The 21,734-nt window shown below is 43.5% G+C and overlaps 3 protein-coding genes across 4 annotated transcripts; 1 reads left to right on the top strand and 2 right to left on the bottom strand.

Annotated features, from left to right (window-relative positions):
* Window positions 1–310: 310 nt before the first annotated feature.
* On the bottom strand, window positions 311–2,080 carry ndufa7 (NADH:ubiquinone oxidoreductase subunit A7). The gene is made up of 4 exons (XM_056772733.1): window positions 1,897–2,080; window positions 1,690–1,739; window positions 757–894; window positions 311–475 (listed from the first exon to the last, which is right to left on the bottom strand). The coding sequence occupies exons 1-4, from the start codon at window positions 1,945–1,947 to the stop codon at window positions 400–402; spliced, it is 315 nt and encodes a 104-aa protein (XP_056628711.1). The 5' UTR covers window positions 1,948–2,080; the 3' UTR covers window positions 311–399.
* Window positions 2,081–2,156: 76 nt separating this feature from the next.
* On the top strand, window positions 2,157–11,606 carry kank3 (KN motif and ankyrin repeat domains 3). Its single transcript, XM_056772726.1, has 11 exons — window positions 2,157–2,682; window positions 7,046–7,104; window positions 7,181–8,680; window positions 8,758–8,860; window positions 9,314–9,520; window positions 9,601–9,691; window positions 9,778–9,997; window positions 10,083–10,225; window positions 10,294–10,494; window positions 10,570–10,668; window positions 10,759–11,606. Exons 2-11 carry the CDS (start codon window positions 7,068–7,070, stop codon window positions 10,813–10,815), a joined length of 2,658 nt encoding a protein of 885 aa, XP_056628704.1. The 5' UTR covers window positions 2,157–2,682; window positions 7,046–7,067; the 3' UTR covers window positions 10,816–11,606.
* A 722-nt stretch (window positions 11,607–12,328) lies between these two features.
* Window positions 12,329–21,339, bottom strand: dpp9 (dipeptidyl-peptidase 9). 2 transcript variants are annotated; one of them, XM_056772723.1, is made up of 21 exons: window positions 21,193–21,339; window positions 19,761–19,848; window positions 19,446–19,684; window positions 19,253–19,365; window positions 18,997–19,170; window positions 18,746–18,917; window positions 18,208–18,318; window positions 16,777–16,905; window positions 16,162–16,223; window positions 15,980–16,080; window positions 15,718–15,895; window positions 15,476–15,635; window positions 15,308–15,387; window positions 15,075–15,227; window positions 14,192–14,327; window positions 13,973–14,118; window positions 13,738–13,884; window positions 13,502–13,654; window positions 13,212–13,354; window positions 12,977–13,088; window positions 12,329–12,852 (listed from the first exon to the last, which is right to left on the bottom strand). In XM_056772723.1, the coding sequence occupies exons 2-21, from the start codon at window positions 19,814–19,816 to the stop codon at window positions 12,760–12,762; spliced, it is 2,658 nt and encodes an 885-aa protein (XP_056628701.1). In that variant the 5' UTR covers window positions 19,817–19,848; window positions 21,193–21,339; the 3' UTR covers window positions 12,329–12,759. The 2 variants fall into 2 exon arrangements, with proteins under 2 accessions (XP_056628701.1, XP_056628702.1); XM_056772724.1 differs by having other exon boundaries at window positions 18,746–18,914.
* Window positions 21,340–21,734: the final 395 nt, after the last annotated feature.

Genomic DNA, 21,734 nt, shown 5'->3' with positions numbered 1-21,734 from the left:
GAATGAGCGCCAGCTGTGCGCACACCGGTCTCGAATCACGGAGGAGATAGGGAGCATATAAAAGGAACGAGCGACCGGACCGTCGAAGAGAGAGGACCGGGCCCGAAGTGTTTGTATATGTATTTATGTTTTACTGTGTTGTTGTTCGCCGCTGTTATATTACTTTATTAAATGTTTTAAAATGTCTTCCGGTTCCCGACTCCTTCCTTCCCTACTTGAATCTTGTTACAGTACACTTGATGAAGAACAAATCTGTCACGTAAACATTCCTCCATTATTCCTGAAATGAAAAGTACACGCAGAGACCATGTTTCTGTTATATACACTTTGTTTTTTTATTATGAGTTCTACACACGTTTATTAAATATAATAACAGCGGCTTAGATTAGAGCCCTATATCTAGTCGGCGCTCAGTGGAAGTTCCTTTAGATGGGGTCCAGGTATCACCGGCACTTTGGGTTTTCCAGAAGCATCACTTTGAACACATGAAAAGAAAAATGTATGTCAGTTTTCCCGGCAGACATGAACGGATGAAATGTATCAGTATGAATCGAGTTTATTGGCTGCTGGAACCTTCAAAATCAGGGTTTGGCTCTACAGTCACACATCAACAATGATAATACAAAACAATCATATGCGTCCTGATACTTCTCATTAGTTTTTCCACCACCGTCTAAATGAATTCACTTAAGGATTCTAGTCACTGCTCTCATGATCATTTCTATTTACATGGACTTTATTATGAGTACAACTGACCTTCCAGCTGTTATGGTTTTCTGAGAAGACATGATCACTGTTGCTGGAACAGACTCTCGCCGTCCATCTCTCTGACAGTAGTAGTTATTTGCAAATTTATGGCTGGGTCCGACAGGGAGTTTGGGAGGCGCTTGTGTCCTGCCATCAATAAAAGAACCTCGTTCATTCATGTTGTTCACACTTATCATTAAGATTCTTCATTATATTCTGCTGCCTGCATGCAGTAATATATTTGAAAAGCCGACACGACGGGACTTTTCTCTCATATATATATCCATCATTTGGATGGACAACACAAGTCTTTTCACCAATTAATGTAATGTAACATGTCATATTAATGCAGATGTAAATAAATATTATTTGTATGATTAAACATACACAGACGGAAAGTGTATGTGTTGACATGTCATTAATCCATATTGAAATATTGAAGAAGATGTAATACTAAGGTGACAAGACGGCCCTGTTTTCCGGGGACAGTCCCGGTTTTTGGAGTTCTGTCCCGGACTAGAGCTGTCCCCGGAAATGTCCCTGTTTTCCTGCACGTCCAAAACAATCCGAAAACCCACTGAAAATGTGGTATTTTCTATTTTTACAGTGGACTGTTTTCCAAACAGTATTGGTCAACTTTATTGAAACCACTTATGGTCAGTTTGATCTGCAAACAACATCTTACTATTGTAATTAATTCCAAGAGTACAAAACCTATTGATGTGGAAGAAAAAAAGATTTGTCCCCTTTTTCTAAATTGATTGATTATAAAAAATTCGATTTCAATGATATTTTGACCATTTAACTAGGAAATGTCCCCGTTTTTTTTACTCAGGTCACCTTATGTGAGATATTAGTTTATCTTAATAAAATCTATTAGCTTAACAAAATAAAGAAGGAGAGGAAATTCGAAAGGCATTTCATCAATGTCTTGTGTTGTACCTCTTTGCGATTTCAGTGTATCGCAGTTGTAGTTTAGACTGGAGATCTTTCTGTAAGAAACGAGAAGAGAACACTAGAATATGACTGAAGCACTTGGATTTATAGGAACCTCAGCCGAAGACGAACAGAGCTGCACACACACGTGTTTAAACGACACATTGAGCTGATAAACACATGTGTGTATTTATGTTTGTGTGTGTTTCTGACCCCGGACAGATAGTTCCTAAGTCTCTGGATGATTCTCGTCGCAGACGCCATGATGTTGTTGATGATCCGCGTGAAGGTGAACGCGCTCGGGCACACTGATCTGCGTCCAGCTGTCACTGGATCGGCTTCACTTCAACTACATCAACCTTCATTAAGCGAAGCGGATACAGTAACGCTGATCCTGGGTCGGCTCGAACAGACCGGAAATATTCTTCTTCTTCTTCACTGCTGTGCTGAATCAGACGGTCACACGTGAACGCGCTCCGCACATCAGCGCCATCCGTCGCATTGACGGCAAATGACACCACTGAGATTCTACTCAAAACAAAACTTTGAATTGAGTGAAGTACAGCTATACATTGAGACTATCAAACACAATCCGTAGTGTTTGTATAGTTTTTGCCATTATATAGTTTTTGTGTAGTTATATTATACAAAACATTCCATATCTGTCTTAGTGTGTCCATGGACATGCATGCTTTTTTTCTTGATTTCTACGGGCCTTCCCGTCTGGGACACAGGATATGTGTTTTACGGCTCTGAATGCAGCAGACGAGCTCGTGAACTTCAACATGACGTCGTTTCATGGGTGGGAATATATCAGGACCACCCATTAAAACACAAGATCAGCAGCAGCAGAAAATCTGCAGCAATACCGCCCATATATGAGCCCGTACAGCAGCGAACAGTACAGCTATCTGCACACATAAAATAACACACACACACATATATATATATCTGGATTATAATCATCATTATAGCGCAGAAAGTAACTTCAGCCGAAGGGTAAGACAAAACTCACTTCATAATGTTGATTGTTATAACTTACTTCTATGGGTTAAACAGCAGAGTTTCTTGTTGATAAAGTCATATATGTCACTACTGAAGTTTGGGGTTAAAGGTAAATATTGAAAAGTGTGATTTCATTTCTTTGCTTGATTTGCCTCATAGTCTACATGTCTTGTAAAGTCTTTACGTTACCAGGGAGCGCGCGCGCGTTTTACGTGCGAAAATCATTTTCACTTGACGTTAGTGCACAAATCTTTTATTCACGCGATAATAAGCAGAATCTCACATGTTAAGGTCAACACTGTAACTTCATGATTGGACAGAAATGGTCCGAGTTAAAGTTGAAGTGTTCAGAAAGTAAGATTTGGAGCCGTTCTAGTGTCCAATGACAAGAGTGAATCAACACATCTATCAGATGAACTGTTGACAGATGATGAGAAAACTCTTCTTCACTTATGCGAAATGAAACAAGCCGTCCTTTGTGTCAGATAAACTACAGACTGACTGCAAACTTGTTTCCATTCTGACATACATGTACATAATACAAAGAAAACTACATTGAAACATGTCTCAATGTTTGCTTGAAAAGAGTTGAATATAGTGAATATTTGACGCATCTACCTTCACTTCCATTCATATTAAACCATCACTCTTCATCTCACTCTCAAAACCACGGGCGTGCTGTACAGTGTAACATACAACACACAAAAAGACTGGATGAGAAGAACCAGAGAGTGTCACACCCTGTTATGAGCTCCATTCATGTACAAGCGCCACACATCTCAAGTCTTTAGTAATGTGATGAATGCCAGTAAGACAGACAGTACGACGGCGATATCGTGTGATAAATATGAGATGACGTCACGCTGTGGTTCTGATGGGACATCATTTATCAAGACACTATGGAGTCATTCAGTGTTCAACAACAGCTCTGTGGTTTGAAACAACTGAAGAATCACATGCTTCAGGTCTCATGATGTTATTTACAGGTCAACACCGTCGTCCATCTGTCTATCATCACTGTTCATCTGATAACACACAACAAAACTACAATCACCCCCCACCCGCCCGCTTTAACACTGTCCAGCTATTGAATTAGATCATGTGTACGGCCACTTTCTCTCCCATGAAAACAGTCCACCAGTCGTTGCAGATTATTGCTTTATGTTGTTTACGGACAAACAAAGGTAGTAGTGTTGTTGAGAGACGTTCTCTTTCTCTACATCACACCACGAGGATGATGGAGTGTGTTCACATCCACTTTAATACACACGTGTCATTACAGTGGATGTATTCAGATGGACGGGAGGAAGTGATGGAGGGGATTTATAGATAGAGATTCAATCACAGGAGGAAGATTCCTGTCTTAAGCAACTTGATTTTGTGCTGTTTGTTGTTTAATCACACACACAGTCCAGTGCTAGTTCTGGGGTGTTTTTCCACAGAATCACTTCTCCGTTTTGGTGTGTCTTTGGTTTATTTTGTAAATGTGGTGATGTTGTGCATGTCTGGGTGCTGTGAACAACATTCAGTTGTGCACACGTGAGATGTGTGTGAATATCTTTGGGTTGTGTTGTGGTTGAAGTGATGATGGTTAGTAATTCATTTCAGCGGATAACTTTAAATACTGAATGTCCCTTGTTATCTGCTCTTAGTTATTTATGTGACTACCAAACCCTCTGCAATCTCTTGCACGTGTGAAAGGGAATTTACAAAGGAAAAAAAAAACGGGATAAACAGATTTCCATTTTCCTCTTTGACAGTGTTAAACTGATCCTTCAGCACTGAACACATAGAATAAACATCTACTTAAAGTGACAGTACAGCCAATAATCATTGTTTAAACCTGTATGACTTTCGTTCATACACACAAGAAGATATTTTGAAGAATGTTGATAATCAAACAACACTGAACTCCATTGACTTATATTATATGAACACAGAACCACAAAATATCTTCTGTTGTGTTCCACTGAAGAGGGCTCATGTACAGATGAGAGAGAATAAATGATAACTGAAGATCACAGATTATACACAGAAAGATAAAGACCTCAAGAGATTATTTCTATTTACAAATAAGAGGAGGAGTTTGCTGAATATGATTGAGAGCTGAATGTGAGTCAACAGAATGATTCCAGAAGAATCTGAGCTGAAGCTGGAGATGAGGAACAATGAGAGGATGCTGATGTGTTTCCTCTGCCTGCTGCTGCACAAACAAAACACACTGATAGATCACACACTGTGTGTGTGTGTGTGTGTATGTGTGTGTGTGTTTGTGTGTAGGTGTGTGTGTATGTACGTGTGTGTATGTATGTGTGTGTGTGTGTGCATGCATGTGTGTATATGTGTGCCACAGGCAACATTCCACAGCACACGATGTGTTTCACAGCCAGTTCATGTGACCAGGCTCGGACATGTCACACCAACACAAATAGTGCACAAACACAGACACACGGTTTGCTGAAAACTTTGTTGTCATGATGGAGTGGAATAATGTATGTAGAGTTGTATAGACGTGTCTTCCTCTGAGCTCCAGCTGTGTGTTCACACACATCCCAGTGTTTGTCTGCTGCTCAACACTTTAATTACAAGGCACACATGGGAGAAAAACACATTCCTGTCCACCTCATGCGCCTCTGAACCAGCACAACACAAAGCCTTTACTTGACGAGGCTTCAGAAGAATATGACTTCTCAGAGACTTCCAGACTGAAATACAAGTGTGGAGTCAATGAGGAACATTGTTTTGTGCTGAGATTCATTCATTCAGTATGTTGGAAGAAATGAATGGGAGTGATGTTTTGATAGTGACCTCATTTCCCTTCAGAGGAAGCAGAAGTTTTCTCTTCGTCTTAAATGTGATGTCAAATCTACACGCCGGTCAAGGACACATCTGACCTTCTGACCTTTCAAAAAATACAAAAATAATATGTGCACAGGATGCGATAAATTGTTTGATAGCCCTAGTTTAAACAATGTAAACGTCATCGTCACTTATGTATTTCAAGTGTAAACATTAATAGCTGTATGAGAACACTGTAGTATTCTTAAAGTCCCAGTGAAATAAAAAATTACAATTATTATTTTTTCATGAAATATTGCAGCATTTATAGTAAATAGTTTATCAATTTGGTCGTTTTCTTTTTTCTTTCTCAAATCTGAAAATGCACTTTCGACCTGAAATGACGATCCATCTCAAAAGAAGTAAATTATCCATTAACCCTTCAACTGTCAGTTTGCTTCCAGTTTCATTTTAAGATCAATGCATCAGCTGGTCTACATGTCCAATCAATTTTGCAGTGAAAAAAACAAGCCACGCCCACTGTTTTTTCCTTTTAATTTTTATTTTCGTGTGTCAGAATGCGAAAGTAAAAACGATCGCAACTTCTGGTTCACAGGGACTTTAATGTTAAAATGTAGTCGTGTATTTAAAGTTTTACTGTTACACTAAACTCTAGACTTATAAAACAAAAGTGTTAAATAGTCCCAAATAGAACTGAAATAGTGCACTCAATCATATACTTGATTGAAACATAAACTGGAGAGTTATAAAGCATTATGCTGTGAATATATTCTCTCTCTCTCTCTCTCTCTCTCTCTCTCTCTCCTGAGGGGAAACGGCTGTGATAATGCCCAGAATCTATTGTCTTACAGTGACACTCAGTCTAAACGTCTTCCTCAAGGGGCGGACCAGAGGAAATCAACAACACAATGAAGAACATCAACTCTTTTCATGTGTGACACAAGCTACGCACATTCATTACATTCAATATCCTTGTGTTATACAGAAAACGATCATCTCACGCTTACCCCCAAATCTCTACATGTCTCATCACACTCAGTCAAATCCAGATGCTTTGACCTCAATCTACATTCATCTACAGCTCTATTCTCTTCATGAGCTTCAACATTTACACTCAAATATGATTCTAACGTCTGAGACTAAACTGAAAAACAAATGAGAACTCCATCAAATTTTTCCTGTAGCTCAGTGGTAAGAGCATCACGACTTAAAGAAACAGTGTCTCTGTAGAGTATTTCCTCTGTCATGTGATTGAATATCATGTAACACACAGTCCTAGTCTGTGACACTGCTGCATGCTCTACACAAAACTTCCAGGAATGAACACGCACACACACTCACGCACACACAAACATACTCACGCATACACATGCACATACACTTGATTTCCATGACCTGCTCTCTTCAGTGTTAATAAAACATAACATGGATGTTCATGATGCACATTTTTAACGGACAATTTTACTTCTCTTTTATAAATAGCTGATGAAAAGAATGGTCACTTAAATTTGAGATTTGTGTATCGTCCTGATCAGATTGTGCAATGTTTTTCTTGAAGGGGCAGCAGAAGGCTCCAGAAGATGACCCAATCTGTGCACATACGCTCCAAACCGCCAAGTAAGTGTTTTTTAGGCTGTACTCAGCCCAGTTCTGCTGTCTCTGTATGAACATGTGTGTTATGTTGGCTTTACAGATCTGAGTGGCCCTTTTCATTGCTCAGCTGAAGAAGAGAGTGATCAGGCTAGTTCGTATTCTGTTCAGACTCCTTATGGATTCCACCTGGACCTTGATTTTCTCAAGTATGTTGAGGAAATAGAGAGCGGACACAGCGTCCGCAGGGCTAACGTGAACACCCGGAGAGGATCGCGGGGTGACCGTGGAAACCAGAGGAATCTAGCTATCGGAGGTCGGACCAGCGGTTGGACGTCCACCGAGTCACTTTCCTCAACGACCAGTGAGAACTGTCAACCTGTCCTCCAGAGTCCCAGCAAATCACAACCACTGTCCCCATCAGCAGCCATCAGTCCTGGTTTACCCACTTGCTCCAAAGTGCCACCGCCGCCTCCACCGCGTAACCCTCGGGTAGAACGCACGCTCCTTGAAACCAGCCTTCGGCTCCAACAGGAGCAAAGTCAGTATTTCAGTGGATTAGCTTCTAAGCTGCCTGACCTTTCCAAAGTCCATCCAAGAGGTGGCGGATCCACGAGTGACCTTTCCTCAGCTTCCTCTCAGCTGGCTACAGATGTCCGGTCGCTACAGATGTCACCTTCTGTGCAGAATTCCCTGTCCGGGTGCTGGACCAGAGCTAGTCCACAGACGTCTGGAAGAAGCACTCCAGCCTCGGTCTCAGGAGCGTCTTCACTTCCTCCCGGGCAGCTTCAGACCGTCCGAGAACAGATGGCCTCCGCCCTTCGGCAGCTGAAAGAGATGGAGGAGCGTGTGAAAGGAGTACCGGCCTTAGAAAGAGAGGTGAGCGTGCTGCGTACCGAAAAACACAGGCTGACTCTGGAACTTCAGAAGAAAGCACAACAACTCGATGCCTCGCTCAAGATGGAGATCTGCACCAGGGCTGAAGCAGAGCCTGAGAAGACATCCGTAGCAGTGGGAGATGACATTCCCCTTGAGACGGTGAAAGTCTGCTATCGTCAGACGCTCGAGGACACTGCTGTCCAAACTTCTGTTGACCTCTGTCATGCCGCCGTTGAGACAGAGCCTAGTGCCGTACATGATGTGGCCATTCAGACCAGAGCGGAGACTCAAGATGTGGCCATCTGGGTCGTAGAGTCGAGTCTTGGGTTTCAAAGTGAGGCACAACGAGAAATCAACACGCTTCAACACACCATCAAACTACAACAGGCATCCATACAGGTTCTCGAGACGCGACTAAGTCATGTCAGCCAAGACCTTGAGACGTTAAGAGCTGAGGAAATTCAGAGGACATCCAAGATTACGCTTGACAAAGAGACGCTTGTGAAACCGGAGACGGTGGACATCCAACTGGAGACTGAGGTTTCTTCGAAAGCTTCTGTTGGAGTAGGGTTTCCAGATCTTGAGTACCTGTCACAGACCAAACATGAGCAAGGCATTCAGACAGACCCTGTGGACACTGGTGTGGCGCTGGAGAGCACTGGGATCAAGTGGGAATGTCTCAGTGATATTCAAGAGACTGAAGAGCAGATCCCGTCTGCTGAGGGTGAGCACTACTCAATACAACTGTGTGTTTCCACTGTCTTAAGAGATTAAAGTAACTGTTCTTAAATCATGTTGCAGGTCCGCTGAAGTCCATCATGAAGAGGAAAGATGGCACCGCTGATGCTGCAGGTTCCATTGCTGGCAAGAAGAGCTTGAAGTTTGTTGGCATCCTTAATGGAGGGTGAGTATAATAAAGTCTTGCGATTGAATCCTGAAGGTTTCACGCTCTCTGGTTAGGTAGGTTTTGAAGCATGGTAGCTGGTTTGTGCTGGTCCTGAGCTGGTTTAAGCTTAACCAGTCCAGGACCAGCTTAAACCAGCACAAACCAGCTACCATGCTTCAAAACCTACCTAACCACCAGCTATGTGTCTCATATCTGTCATACTGCCGTGTCGGTCGGAACTGCACTCAAGTTTTCCACCTACTGTTGCACTTGTGTATACAGTTGAGTGACAGTTAAAGGATTTGATTTATGCTATAATAAAAAGTAAAGCGCTAATTCAAAACACAAATGACAGGTTTGAATCGTTATGTTTCTTGGTCTGCTCAGAGTTTGGTTCATTCTATCCATGTGAAGTGAGTTGTTGGCGTGATAATAGAGCAACTCACATTATAACCTGCCCAATATCTTCAGCTACGAGTCGACGTCCAGTGAAGAGGTTGATGAGGATGAAGAGAGTTCATCTGATGAAAGTGTGGTGGGGGGGTGTTCAGACAGCAGCGTAGAGGAGGAAGCACCTTTAGAAGACACGTCAGATGAGGACGAGAATATAAACGATGACAGTGATGACAACATAACAGCCGAACCGCTGGAGCAGCACACAGATGAGGTGAAGGAGAAGTAAGTTTCATCATTATGTTCAGTTAAAGTGCATGCATCTTGAACACATATATCTGATGATGATTATGATGATGTTACAGGTTTGAGTTAAGCAGCAGAATGCGTGAGGCTTGTCTGATAGTGAAGAAGCATCTAAATGACGGATCAAAAGCACTGAAGAGTAAAGAAGTGGTGAGACACACCCAAAGTGTGTAATGTTGTGTAAAGCATGGTGAATATGATTGTCGTTGTTGTGATGTGCTGTGACGTGTTGTCAGCTGTCCAGCTCACATACAGTTCAGCTGGAGTGGTTCCGAGTGTCCAGCGCTAAGACGGCACAGCCGACACGCGTGTCCAATTACCTGATGGCATTCTCGGAGGTGTCGTCCGTCCTGCTGGAGCACATCATCAACATGATGGACGGCAACGGAAACACAGCGCTACACTACAGCGTCTCTCATTCCAACTTCGCTGTGGTGGACCTGCTGCTGGACACAGGTGCACGCGATATTCATCGTGACGTGTTGGCTCGCTCACGTACCGTGATCCTGTCTGACCCTTTGGACCATGCTTTTGTGTTCAGGTGTGTGTGACGTGGATCAGCAGAACAAAGCCGGATATACAGCAGTGATGCTGGCAGCTCTGTCGGCCGTGAAGGTGGAGAAGGACATGGCCGCGGTTCAGAAACTCTTCCGGATGGGAAACGTCAATTCTAAAGCCAGTCAGGTGACTTGTTGTTGTGATGACGTCATCATCAGTTGATCCGGGTTTGATCAGGGCTTGTGTTGTGTCAGGCAGGACAGACGGCTCTGATGTTGGCTGTAAGTCACGGGCGGCTGGAGATGGTACGAGCGCTGCTGGACTGCGGAGCTGACGTCAACGTTCAGGACGACGAGGGTTCCACGGCTCTGATGTGTGCCAGTGAGCACGGCCGGGCCCAGATCGTCTCTCTGCTCCTCGAGCACCCGGCCTGCGACATCTCAGTGGTGGACAATGTGAGTACATGACCATCGCATTCGTTCACCTGCTCTTTATGGGTAAACTGATGACCTTTGACCTGCGCCCTGTAGGATGGCAGTAACGCCCTCTCTATCGCTCTGGAGGCAGCACACAATGACATCGCTGTTCTTCTGTATGCCCACATGAACTACTCCAAAACGCCAGCGGATGTGAGCCATGTCTCTGGGCTTCAGTGCCTGATTTGATAGTGCATGAACATAAATTTAACACAACTTGATGTTTGTTTGTTCTTTGTTCAGGGAGCGTCCAAGACGAAGTCCAATGTGCCCTCCAGTCCTAGAAAACCACCACATTAAAAAACTAACCGGAGGTATCTGTCAAGACAACAGTGGCTTTACTGGACAACGTCTGGCATTATCTCCGTTACAATGTGTTGTATTCACAATATATTCTGTTGTTTATATGGATATTTAATGCATTATATTACAGGTCAAATATGATTGTAAGCTGTTGTATCACTACGGTCACTGTTCTGAAATCAGTTTAACTGTCCTGTGTGTGTGTGTGCATCTCATCTCAATATTCATGAATGAACACAAACACTCTCATGTTGATTGATTTAAACCAATAAGAAAACCATGTGAACCGACATAAGAAAGGTTCATCAAATTCAGTCGGTTGAACTCAACTGGATGTTCAAGTTACTTCAGTAACTTGAATTAGATCCTCGTGACCTCTAAAGCACCGACAGGTCAGGAGTCTGTTACTGATGAAAAGACAGAAAGTTTAGTTTTTTCCTGCAGCATGTCATTGGATGATTGTGTTTATCTGAACTTCTTCAGTGAAATAACTTGAACACATTTTATAGCTCGAGTGGCCATATCCTCATGTTTGCTGTCACAGACGTTCTGTCCAGCTTGACATTTCTCAAGAAATATTTATTATGGTGTTTCCCACCTGTAAACTTAAGCAGTGAACTATTGTTTATCGTCCAAAGATAAGAGATGCAATCATTAAGATATTGTTACTGTACGTTCATGTGCTTTCACTTTATAAACTGGCAGTATTGTCTTTGAGACTGTTTTACCGTATACTGGTTTTATGCTATGCATCCTTTTAAAATATACAATAAAATTGTAAATTGTTATACGTTGTGTAAATATTTGATATCACACCGATGATAGTCCAGTTTAAATTTTGACGAAATTCCGTCATCATTTATTCTGTCTCATGCTGTTGTAAACCTGTGTGAAATGAAACACAAATGAAGATAATTTGAGAAATGTCTCTGTGGTTTTGTGTTCATATACTGGAAATCAATGGGGTTCAGTGTTTTAAATCTTTTGTGTTCTGATGAAGGCTTTGACATGACATGAAGATGAGGAAATGATGACAGGATTTTCATTGGTTGGTAAGCTAACTGTTTAATCTCTCAATTATTTTCTCCCGGGATGAAATGGAAACTTGAGTTTAAGTCTCAGATATTTCTGCCATTAGAGTTTGAGATGAGCTGAGCTCAGATTTGCCTCGTCTGCAATCAAAGACAATATTTTCAACTCAAACATTTCTCATCAAATCCAGATGATTTGACCTCTACAATCAACATTCATCTACAGCTCCAGACTCTTCATGTGTTTACACAATTACACTCTCATCTGATTCTCAATGTTAGGAGAAACATCTAAGTCATGAAAGAGCAACATCTGAGAATGTTTTCATTTGGGTTGTGAATCTGTTTATATATGACAGCATGAATTCTACTGAGAAATAACTGAACAGATGGTGTGAAAATAAAGCAGAAACATGTGACGATGAATTAAGATGTCCTGACTGAAGTAAAGATTCACTGAAAGACCAAAGACAAGAGCATCATAAAAAATATGTTCCTTTAATAATCCACACTTAAAATATGAACGGCAGGTAGCAGTGTGAGGTGTCTTTACATGAGAGCCACACGCAGGCGACCGACAGCCACGCTGCAAACACGACTGCATTCATAGAACTGAAAAAGCTTAAGTTAAAGGAGCGGTTAGCAGGAGAAGAGCGCGTCCTCTCACCGGCCGCTAACTAGACTTTTAAAAAACAAAGACACCTTTTGGCAACATGTGGCACAAAATCAAAGGAGATGTGTTTTTTACGGAGGGCCGTCGGCTGTGTCCTTCTGTTGTGCAGCAGACATGTGTGCAGACATGCGGTTTGTCTGGAGCGTCTCTGTTCCCGCCCCCACAGACAGAGAGAGAGAGAGAGAGAGAGAGAGAGAGAGAGAGAGAGAGCCGGTGAGATGGAGAAGAGTGTCATCATCAGAGATGTTCCTGGAGAAAGTACAGTAACATGATCTCATAGTGTTCTCCAGACTCAGGACAGCGGATACTGTGTCTCTCATTGGGATAAATCTACAGACAGGACAGATGACAGAATAAGTGGGAAAGCATGTGTTTCTAATTCATTTCAGCAGTAGTCACACTGAGAGAGAGAGAGAGAGAGAGAGAGAAAGGGAAAGAGAGGGTTTATTCACACCTGTAACTGATATGGCTTTCCTGCACGGATGAGCTGAGACACCAGGAAGTTGGTGTGGAAAAAGTGCACGTTTTCATCCAGAAACCCATGAAGAATGAGTAATCGGTTTGGCCTGCAGAAAGAAAAAATACAAGACAAGAGGCCGTCGGTGAACACACCAGACACTTGATAAAACAACTGGAGAACTGCCATTGATTGATTGATTGGGTTCATGTGTGAAGTGTGTGTGACTGACTCATTAGGAAGTTTGTCGACGTGCAGAGCCACAGATCCGGCCTCATAGCCCTGCTGGTTATTTTCAGGCACGTCCATGTAGCGTTCGGTGTAGCCCGTGTCATATGCCATCCAGACGGTGACAGGAGCTCCTGCTATAGCCACCTGCAGCACAACAGCGCTCCAGTTACATCTCAGCTGGAGTCACACAGCATTACTCAAAATGTCATGACACTTCAACATTACAACACCAACAGGATCCCAGACGCCCCCTGCTGGTGAAAACACACGTCGCTCATACATCGCAGTCACCTTGAAGATGTTCGGCCGGTGAATGAGACCCACGAGAGACAGAAATCCACCGTAAGACCAGCCGTGAATGGCAACACGACTCAAGTCGATGAACTTATACTTCTCAGCCACATACTGAAGACCTTCCACCTGATCTTCTATCTCCACCTGACCCTGAGAGAGAGATTCTCAAGTGAGCTCGATCTATGTTTCTAGTCTGAAAGGGTGAAAGTGCTTTCAATGTGATGTTCAGTTACCATTCTGTTTTTAAGAGCTCCTTCAAACTTGAGTCCTCGTTGACACGAGCCTCGTCCATCAATGACCACCACAGCATAACCCAGAGACGCCAGCGTGTTGAGACGCAGATACTTCACACCTTTATACGAGTTATTCACTAACTGCACCTATAGACACACGGCCACACGTCAAGAGTGCTGCACACTTCACGTTGACATCCACCACAAACAAACGGTTCAGCACAACGTCACCAACCTGCGGACCGCCGTACACGAACAGGATGGTGGGATGTTTCTTTCCAGCTTTCAGGTTGTGTGGTTTGTAGAGCATGCCGTACAGCTGGAAGCCAGATTTGGCAGGGAAACTGAAGATCTCGGGAGGGATGTAATCGGCCGGACAGCCTGCACACGCACACACGTGTTGTGTTATCATCACAGTCATTGTGTGTTGTGTGATGTCACGGGTGACTCTCACCTGTGGCCTCCATCATACTGGCCCAGAACTCTGGCTCTTTGTGCAGCGGATCGGCCGGAGATCCCGTCAGCTTGTACACATGAACACACGGCGGGGTGCTGACGTTACTGTAGTGACTGATGAACATGTCAAAGTTCTGAATTCAAACGGAAAAAACAACAACAACAGACTCAGATCACGTCAATGCCCCCAAAAAATGATATTCATCATCCATTCAAATACACACACTGTCATTTATTCACATATTCCTGTCTGTCACATTTGCAAGGTTATTTTAGTTGATTAAAATTGAGATTTTTCTGTTCATTGAAATCAAAAAATGGCCTAAAAATGAGGAGAAAATTGCCTCAGAAATCAACTGAAATATATTGCTTAAACGAAAAAAGTAAAGAAAAACTCAAATAAAATGAACAAATGTGACCCAAAAGCAAGTCTTATACAAAGATTTTTAAATAAATAAGATTTATATTGATGTATGAGTTGTTAGAATATATCTGGCTGAGATACAACCATTTAAATCTCTGGAATCTGAGAGTGCAAAACATCTAAATATTGAGAAAATGGCCTTTGAAGTTGTGAATCAGAGGCACTGTGACAGGACATCCACACACAAAAAAGTTTTTATATATTCAAGGTAGATTCACAAAATATCATCATGGCACATGATCTTTACTTCATATCCTAATGATTTTAGGCATAAAAGAAAAATCTATCATTTTGACCTATACAAGGTATTTTTGTCTTATAATAAAAATGTTCCCGTGCTACTTACGACTGGTTTTGTGATCCAGGGTCACATATGTTGTTATTCTCAAAAGAAAAGAATAAAAAAATAGGTCTATCCAAGGTCTCTGACACACACACACACACACACACACGTCACCTGGCTAACAGAGCAGCTGTGAGAGAAGCCGGGTTTGGTGAGGCGGACGATCTCTCCAGGAGTCTGGTAACTGACCGCGTACAGATGATGCTCCAGAGGAGTGTCTTTAGTGCCCTGAAAGTACACCAGCTTTGTGTCCTCATTCACCCAGATCTGTCGACCAATGGAGAGAGAGCGTGAGAGAGTGTTTGAGAACACGACAGAACACACGTGGAGAGAAACACCCAGCAAACCTTTGAGCCGTGTCGGGCCAGAACTTCCCACTCTCCGCTGGTCAAGGCCACCTCCTCCTTTACCGCACACTTAAAATCATCTGAACACAGACACAGCACACACGGGTGTAAAGACATGGCACACACGGTCACACGAGAGTACTCTGAAGGAGAGGGAGGGACTGGGACCTTCTGAAGGACTGTAGTCTCTGGACCACTGCTGACAGCCGGCCTGCAGAACGCTGCTGATCCTGTACAAGTGACAGAAGCCTGTTTTGGATTCGTTCACCCACAGGAAGGAGATCTCGTCACGACTGGTTTGAATGAAGGGATAGAAGATGTCATGGACCTGTGGAACACACACCAGACACTCAGAATCATCTCTTCATATGGATAAGAGCGTGACACAAACATCAGACGAGAGATCTCACGTTGATCCAGATGTCTGTGATCTCCTCGTAGATGACGAACGGTTGGACTCCCTCGGGCATGGCTTCCACGTGCTCCGCCCACTGCGGGTCATCCACGGCCACAGGAATGAAGAGTGCGGGCGGCAACAGGACTAACTGGAGCTTCTGTTGACTGCGGTCCAGCAACACTGCCCAAGCGCTGGAGAGAACAAACACATGATCACAGCTGGAATTCCCTTCTGGTCTTTACTCAAAGGTATCACACGGCGGTCTTCACACGTACAATTTGCCATCTTTAGTCCATCCGGCCCTGGCGATGTATTCCACTCCAGGAAAGAGCGAGGTGAACGGGAGGACGAGCTCTTTGTTTTGTGCCCTGACGATCTATAAGAACAACAACAGATGATGATGATGACGACACGTGTGGAACATGACTAACAGCAGAAGAGCTCAGCACACACTCACCTTTCCCTGCGGGTCTGTTTCAATCTCGGCTAGTTTCAGACTAATCTGAGGGTTTTTACTTCCTGAAGGTGAGCAAAAACACACGTTTGTATTTTCAAGCAATTGTGTTCATAAATCCAATGGCTCCAAAGGACTTCCACACTTTTGAAAGTATGATCGTTCTTATAGCATCAGACTCAAGAAAAGTTGATCTTCCCCGAGTCCCCGAGCAATGAAGAATGATCATACTCTTTCTCTTCCACAGCGTTGCAGTGATTATTCTAAATGATTTATCCGTGCACATCTCAAACTCATTGCAGTTGTTATCTGTGAAAAACCTAAAGCTGCTCTGCCCTCTACACAACAACTCTTCTGTTCATGACGTCATGTCTATACTGACTGTCCAATGGGCACCGCTGCTGTATCAGGCCAGTTTACAACCGACCAATCAATGACAGGACGCAGACGTACGTCATGATACAGAAAAAAGACAATCGCACCGTTTCACTGTGACTTTAAATGTGTGATGTAAATAAACAGTGTTCAGGCTGTCACCTGGAGCAGGAAACAGTTTTCCTCACATCATGACCGGACATGCAGACTGTGTGTGTGTGTGTGTGTGTGTGTGTGAGTGACCTGTGCGAGGGTATCTGTACACATCAGCTTTCCTCTCCTCCAGCGCTGGAGACGGCACATGAATAATCTCTACTTCTGACTCATCCACTTCTTCATACAGCAGCTGTAAAGTTCTGCCTCCGTCTGCGTCTGAAACACACACACACACACACACACACACACACAACATCAGTCAGTTTACACACACACACACACACACACACAACATCAGTCCGTTTACACACACACACACACACACACACACACACACACACAACTCCAGTCTGTTTATACACACACACACACAACATCAGTCAGTTTACACACACACACACACACACACACACAACTCCAGTCAGTTTACACACACACACACACACACAACTCCAGTCAGTTTACACACACACACACACACACACACAACATCAGTCAGTTTACACACACACACACACACAACATCAGTCAGTTTACACACACGCACACACACACAACATCACTCAGTTTACACACACACAGACACACACACAACATCAGTCAGTTTACACACACACACACACACACACACACACACAACATTAGTCAGTTTACACACACACACACACACACAACATCACTCAGTTTACACACACACAACATCAGTCAGTTTACACACACACACACACACACACAACATCACTCAGTTTACACACACACACACAGACACACACACAACATCACTCAGTTTATACACACACACACACACAACATTAGTCAGTTTACACACACACACACACACACACACACAACATCACTCAGTTTACACACACACACACACACACACACACAACATCACTCAGTTTACACACACACACACACACACACACAACATCAGTCAGTTTACACACACACACACACACAACATCACTCAGTTTACACACACACAGACACACACACAACATCAGTCAGTTTACACACACACAGACACACACACAAACACACACACAACATCAGTCAGTTTACACACACACACACACAACATCAGTCAGTTTACACACACACACACACACACACACACACACACACACACAACATCAGTCAGTTTACACAAACACACACACACACACACACACAACATCAGTCAGTTTACACACACACACACACACACACACACACACAACATCAGTCAGTTTACACAAACACACACACACACACACAACATCAGTCAGTTTACACAAACACACACACACACACACACACACAACATCAGTCAGTTTACACACACACACACAAGCACACACACAAGAGTCCTGATCACACAAACCGACGGGTGTTTGACATGACGTCACTCTCACAGTTCTGTGATGTCACACACTGATGGGTCTATAACTATCATTATGATTATTATTGTTCTTATGTTTGCTGTGAAAGGATGTTCAGTGTAAATCAAGAGAGCTCTGATGAGATGTCACACACTTTCAGGAGCGGCTGGAGACCACCAGTAACCCGTGAAGCGATCAAACTCCTCCTGAATCACAAACGTCGCCACACCGGCTGACTTTGGGTCGTCCTTGACATTATTTAAGCCTGCAGAAGAGAAAGAAATCTAGTCCAAACTGTTGTGTTCTCTATACTGTACATAGCAGGCACTGAAATGTCTGGTCTTTTGTACGTCAGTAGAGCGAGAACAATGCTTTGATAAGAGCCCAATCTATTGCACACATCACAGATCGCTGCCGTCCTTCTGAAACCTCACATCTTCATGTTTCATGATGTCGTCACTCTTTATGTGCGTCACTGGGTTTTGCAATTATCATACCAATGAAAAGCGTTGGTGTTAGCTTGACCACCACACAGCTCATGATCACTTGACAAGTACAGCCTTTCATCCACTTCCTTAAAAACAGTGTATGTGGACCCGCCAGGTTTCAGAAGGACAAAGCTATCGTGGGATAATTGTGTCGTGAATGTCACGTGTTGGGTGATGAAGAGTCATCTGACTGATGCTGAAGACCTTTATGACAGTGCGTGAGGCGTCGCTCCTCTGCCGTCTGGATGTTGCTCACCCACAGGTCATTATTATTGATGAAGGCAATGAACGTGGGGTCACCGGGCGAGATCTTCGGGTCCATGCGTGTCCCCGAGCACTGACTCTTGATTTCCACCGGCTTCATGGGTGCAGCCTGCTAAACATCACATGACCTTCAGACACAGGAACAAGTGACACGTACACATGAAACACATGCTTTTCAGAGCTGGACTCACAATGAAGCCGTTACGACCGCCGTCACGGCAGAAGAACAGACTGTTGCTGGCTTGGAAGAGGAAAAGGCCGCTCTGTGCGTGATAGTCGTAGGACGTGATGCCGAAGACCCCCAGACGCTTCCTCTCACGGAGGAGCTCCTCTTCCCTGGAGTAAACGCCGTGATGCGGAGTCGCCTGAGGACAAAGGTAAGCGGTTACAGCCGGCCGGACGAAGAACACGAAAGGCGTCACAGCCATGGAGACACCACAGTCTTACCTGAAAGTGGTCCAACATCTGTTTCCATGACAACACCAGCAGAGCTTCCTTGCGGATCTTCTTTGGAATTTCAGAGAACAGTAAGGAGTTTTCTCTGCTCCCGTAGGGCATCCCTACAACAACAAACACATGCGCTCGTGACCCCTCACAACAGTGCACTGGGGTCAAAGGTCAAAAATAAAACAAACTCTACCGAGATAGTAGAGGCGGTGTGAGTGTGGGCCAGACTCGTCATGTTTCTGGACAAACTGGAAGTCGTGTGGCGCTTTGTTGATGATCATTCCCGAGTACTTCCTGCTGCCGTGAATGATGTCGCGCAGGCCGTCCCACGAGTGCTTATCCACGAAAAACTGTGAGGGAACGTCCTCCATTTCCACCACCTCTGTACTGTCTGTGATGTCATCGACCGCAGTCATTCTGACGGCTGCAAAACTGAACGCAGGAACCAATCACGTCAGACACGCATTTGAGCCGCCGCTGGCAGAAAAACATCAGGACTGTAACTCACCTCTTCCAACTTCCTTCAGTTTGATCTTCAAGTTTCACCCTCTTTCCTCTGTACATGAACCGCCACAAAACCCTTAAGATCTGGCAACCTGCAGGACAGAGAACACCATGACACAACCCAAAAGAAAAGATGAAGTCAAACACGCCACGGTTCATACAGCGAGAAATAAAAGCACAGCGCTCCGTCTTAAGACACATCTGTACAAGTCTGTCATGAGTGGAGTGTCTCAGAAGTCTCAGTAGTTTAATATTAGCGACTGGACATCAAAATTGAGAAACGTCTGGAGTGGAAGTAGTGAGCTGAAGGTCTCACACACAAGATTTGATGAAGCTCCGCTCTCTCTATTCTGTGAGAGAGATCTAAACCCATGTTTCCTGTCTGACCGGTTTGGTGTTCTGGCCATCATGTGCGCTTAATGAGCGTTGGACGGGCACACGGTACATTCTGGAGGTTCAAGAGCCCCTGAAGTGCCTTCAAATGTGCACTTGGGACATATAAATGACTCCTCCCCTTTTAGAAATAGGCAATATCATTGTCTTTTAGCTCAAAGCCTGGAATCTGAATCATGAACGCATATCGGCAGACGTTTGAAATGTTTTTCTCTTCTAAATGTGAATGTGGGGGACGTTTTGAAACGAACTAGTTTATAGATGTAAAGGGAAACATGCTCATAAAGACCGCTTTGATTTCATGTGCTCTTGGGATTGATTGCGTCATTACGCTGAGGTCAGTTAGTGACAGAGCTTTATTATTATCAGCGTGTGGCATCATCACGGCGCATAACGTCAGTCAAACACTCGAGTGTTTATAACACAAACAAACTCTCTTCTTCTGTGACTCTTCTGCGCGTCATCTGTTTGTTTTGAACGGGACGCGCGACGCGACGACGCCCTTTGTAGGCAGCTCACTACGGGTGAACACTCGAGATTGACAGGTGGTCTCTGACATTTGATTCTGGATGAACTGATGTATGTGTGAGGATGACAGCGGTCAGATGTCTTTTATCTGTGCTAACAGTTAGCCGCAGTGCTAATAACCCCGCACAGCGCAGATTGACAGCACTCGTCGTTTCTTCTTCACGTTTGTCTGCATTACACTTCTAACGCTACTCTTCATCTCGAGCTGTTGTTAATGATGATGATGATGATGAGGATGATGTGCTATCATCATGTTAGTTTATTATATCACTGCTCTCTTCAAGACCGTCGATCAGCGGAGGTCTATACAGTCAAACACAAAGTGCCGTTCATCAGATCATCAGACACAACAACAATGATCAGATCAGATCAGATCAGAAGATCAGCTGATGTAGTGTCTCCTCCGCTCGGCCTCAGCTGCACACGGGCCGATCACATCACACTCTTCTTCTTGTTATTATTGTAAAGCTCATCGTCATTTAAAGTTTAGATCTCCGAAGATGACGTGTACTTACAGGTAAAGCCTCAAAGATCAACTCTCATCTGTCACCTGTTCACTTCTTAATCTCTTCTGCTCATAAAAACAGGGTCCATAAGCGCGAGAGCAGCACAAAGCGACAGTCATGACCAACCGAACATCATCAGACACACCGGATATTACGTCCAACTCTCACTTCCGTCTTCCGGTTATTTACACAGCTTCACGTTAAACGATAATAAAATATAATAATGTATAGTATATTAAATTAATTCATATCAACTAAACCGTATATTTTGTTTTATGTAAACCTAAAATGAATAGTTTCTTGCGATATTCATATTAAATCATTTCATATAAAATAATTATACCGTAAAGTTTCCATTTTTGCGTTACGATACGTTCAGTAAGTTTGGATTCGGTTCTGGTTTATTTATTTTTTGGAATGCTTACATTCATTGCATAAAAATGTGTTCATGCGAAAAAGCAAATATTTTGTATATGTTTAATGCATTTATGTATTTATGGGTTAGAATTATTTATAAGAATGTCAATTGTTTTTGTTTACCCCACTATATT

The sequence above is a fragment of the Triplophysa dalaica genome, chromosome 18 (assembly GCF_015846415.1).
Source record: "Triplophysa dalaica isolate WHDGS20190420 chromosome 18, ASM1584641v1, whole genome shotgun sequence".
Classification (NCBI taxonomy): domain Eukaryota; kingdom Metazoa; phylum Chordata; class Actinopteri; order Cypriniformes; family Nemacheilidae; genus Triplophysa; species Triplophysa dalaica.
The sequence above is the reverse complement of the archived record's forward strand: the minus strand, read 5'-3'. Positions and strand labels throughout refer to the sequence as shown.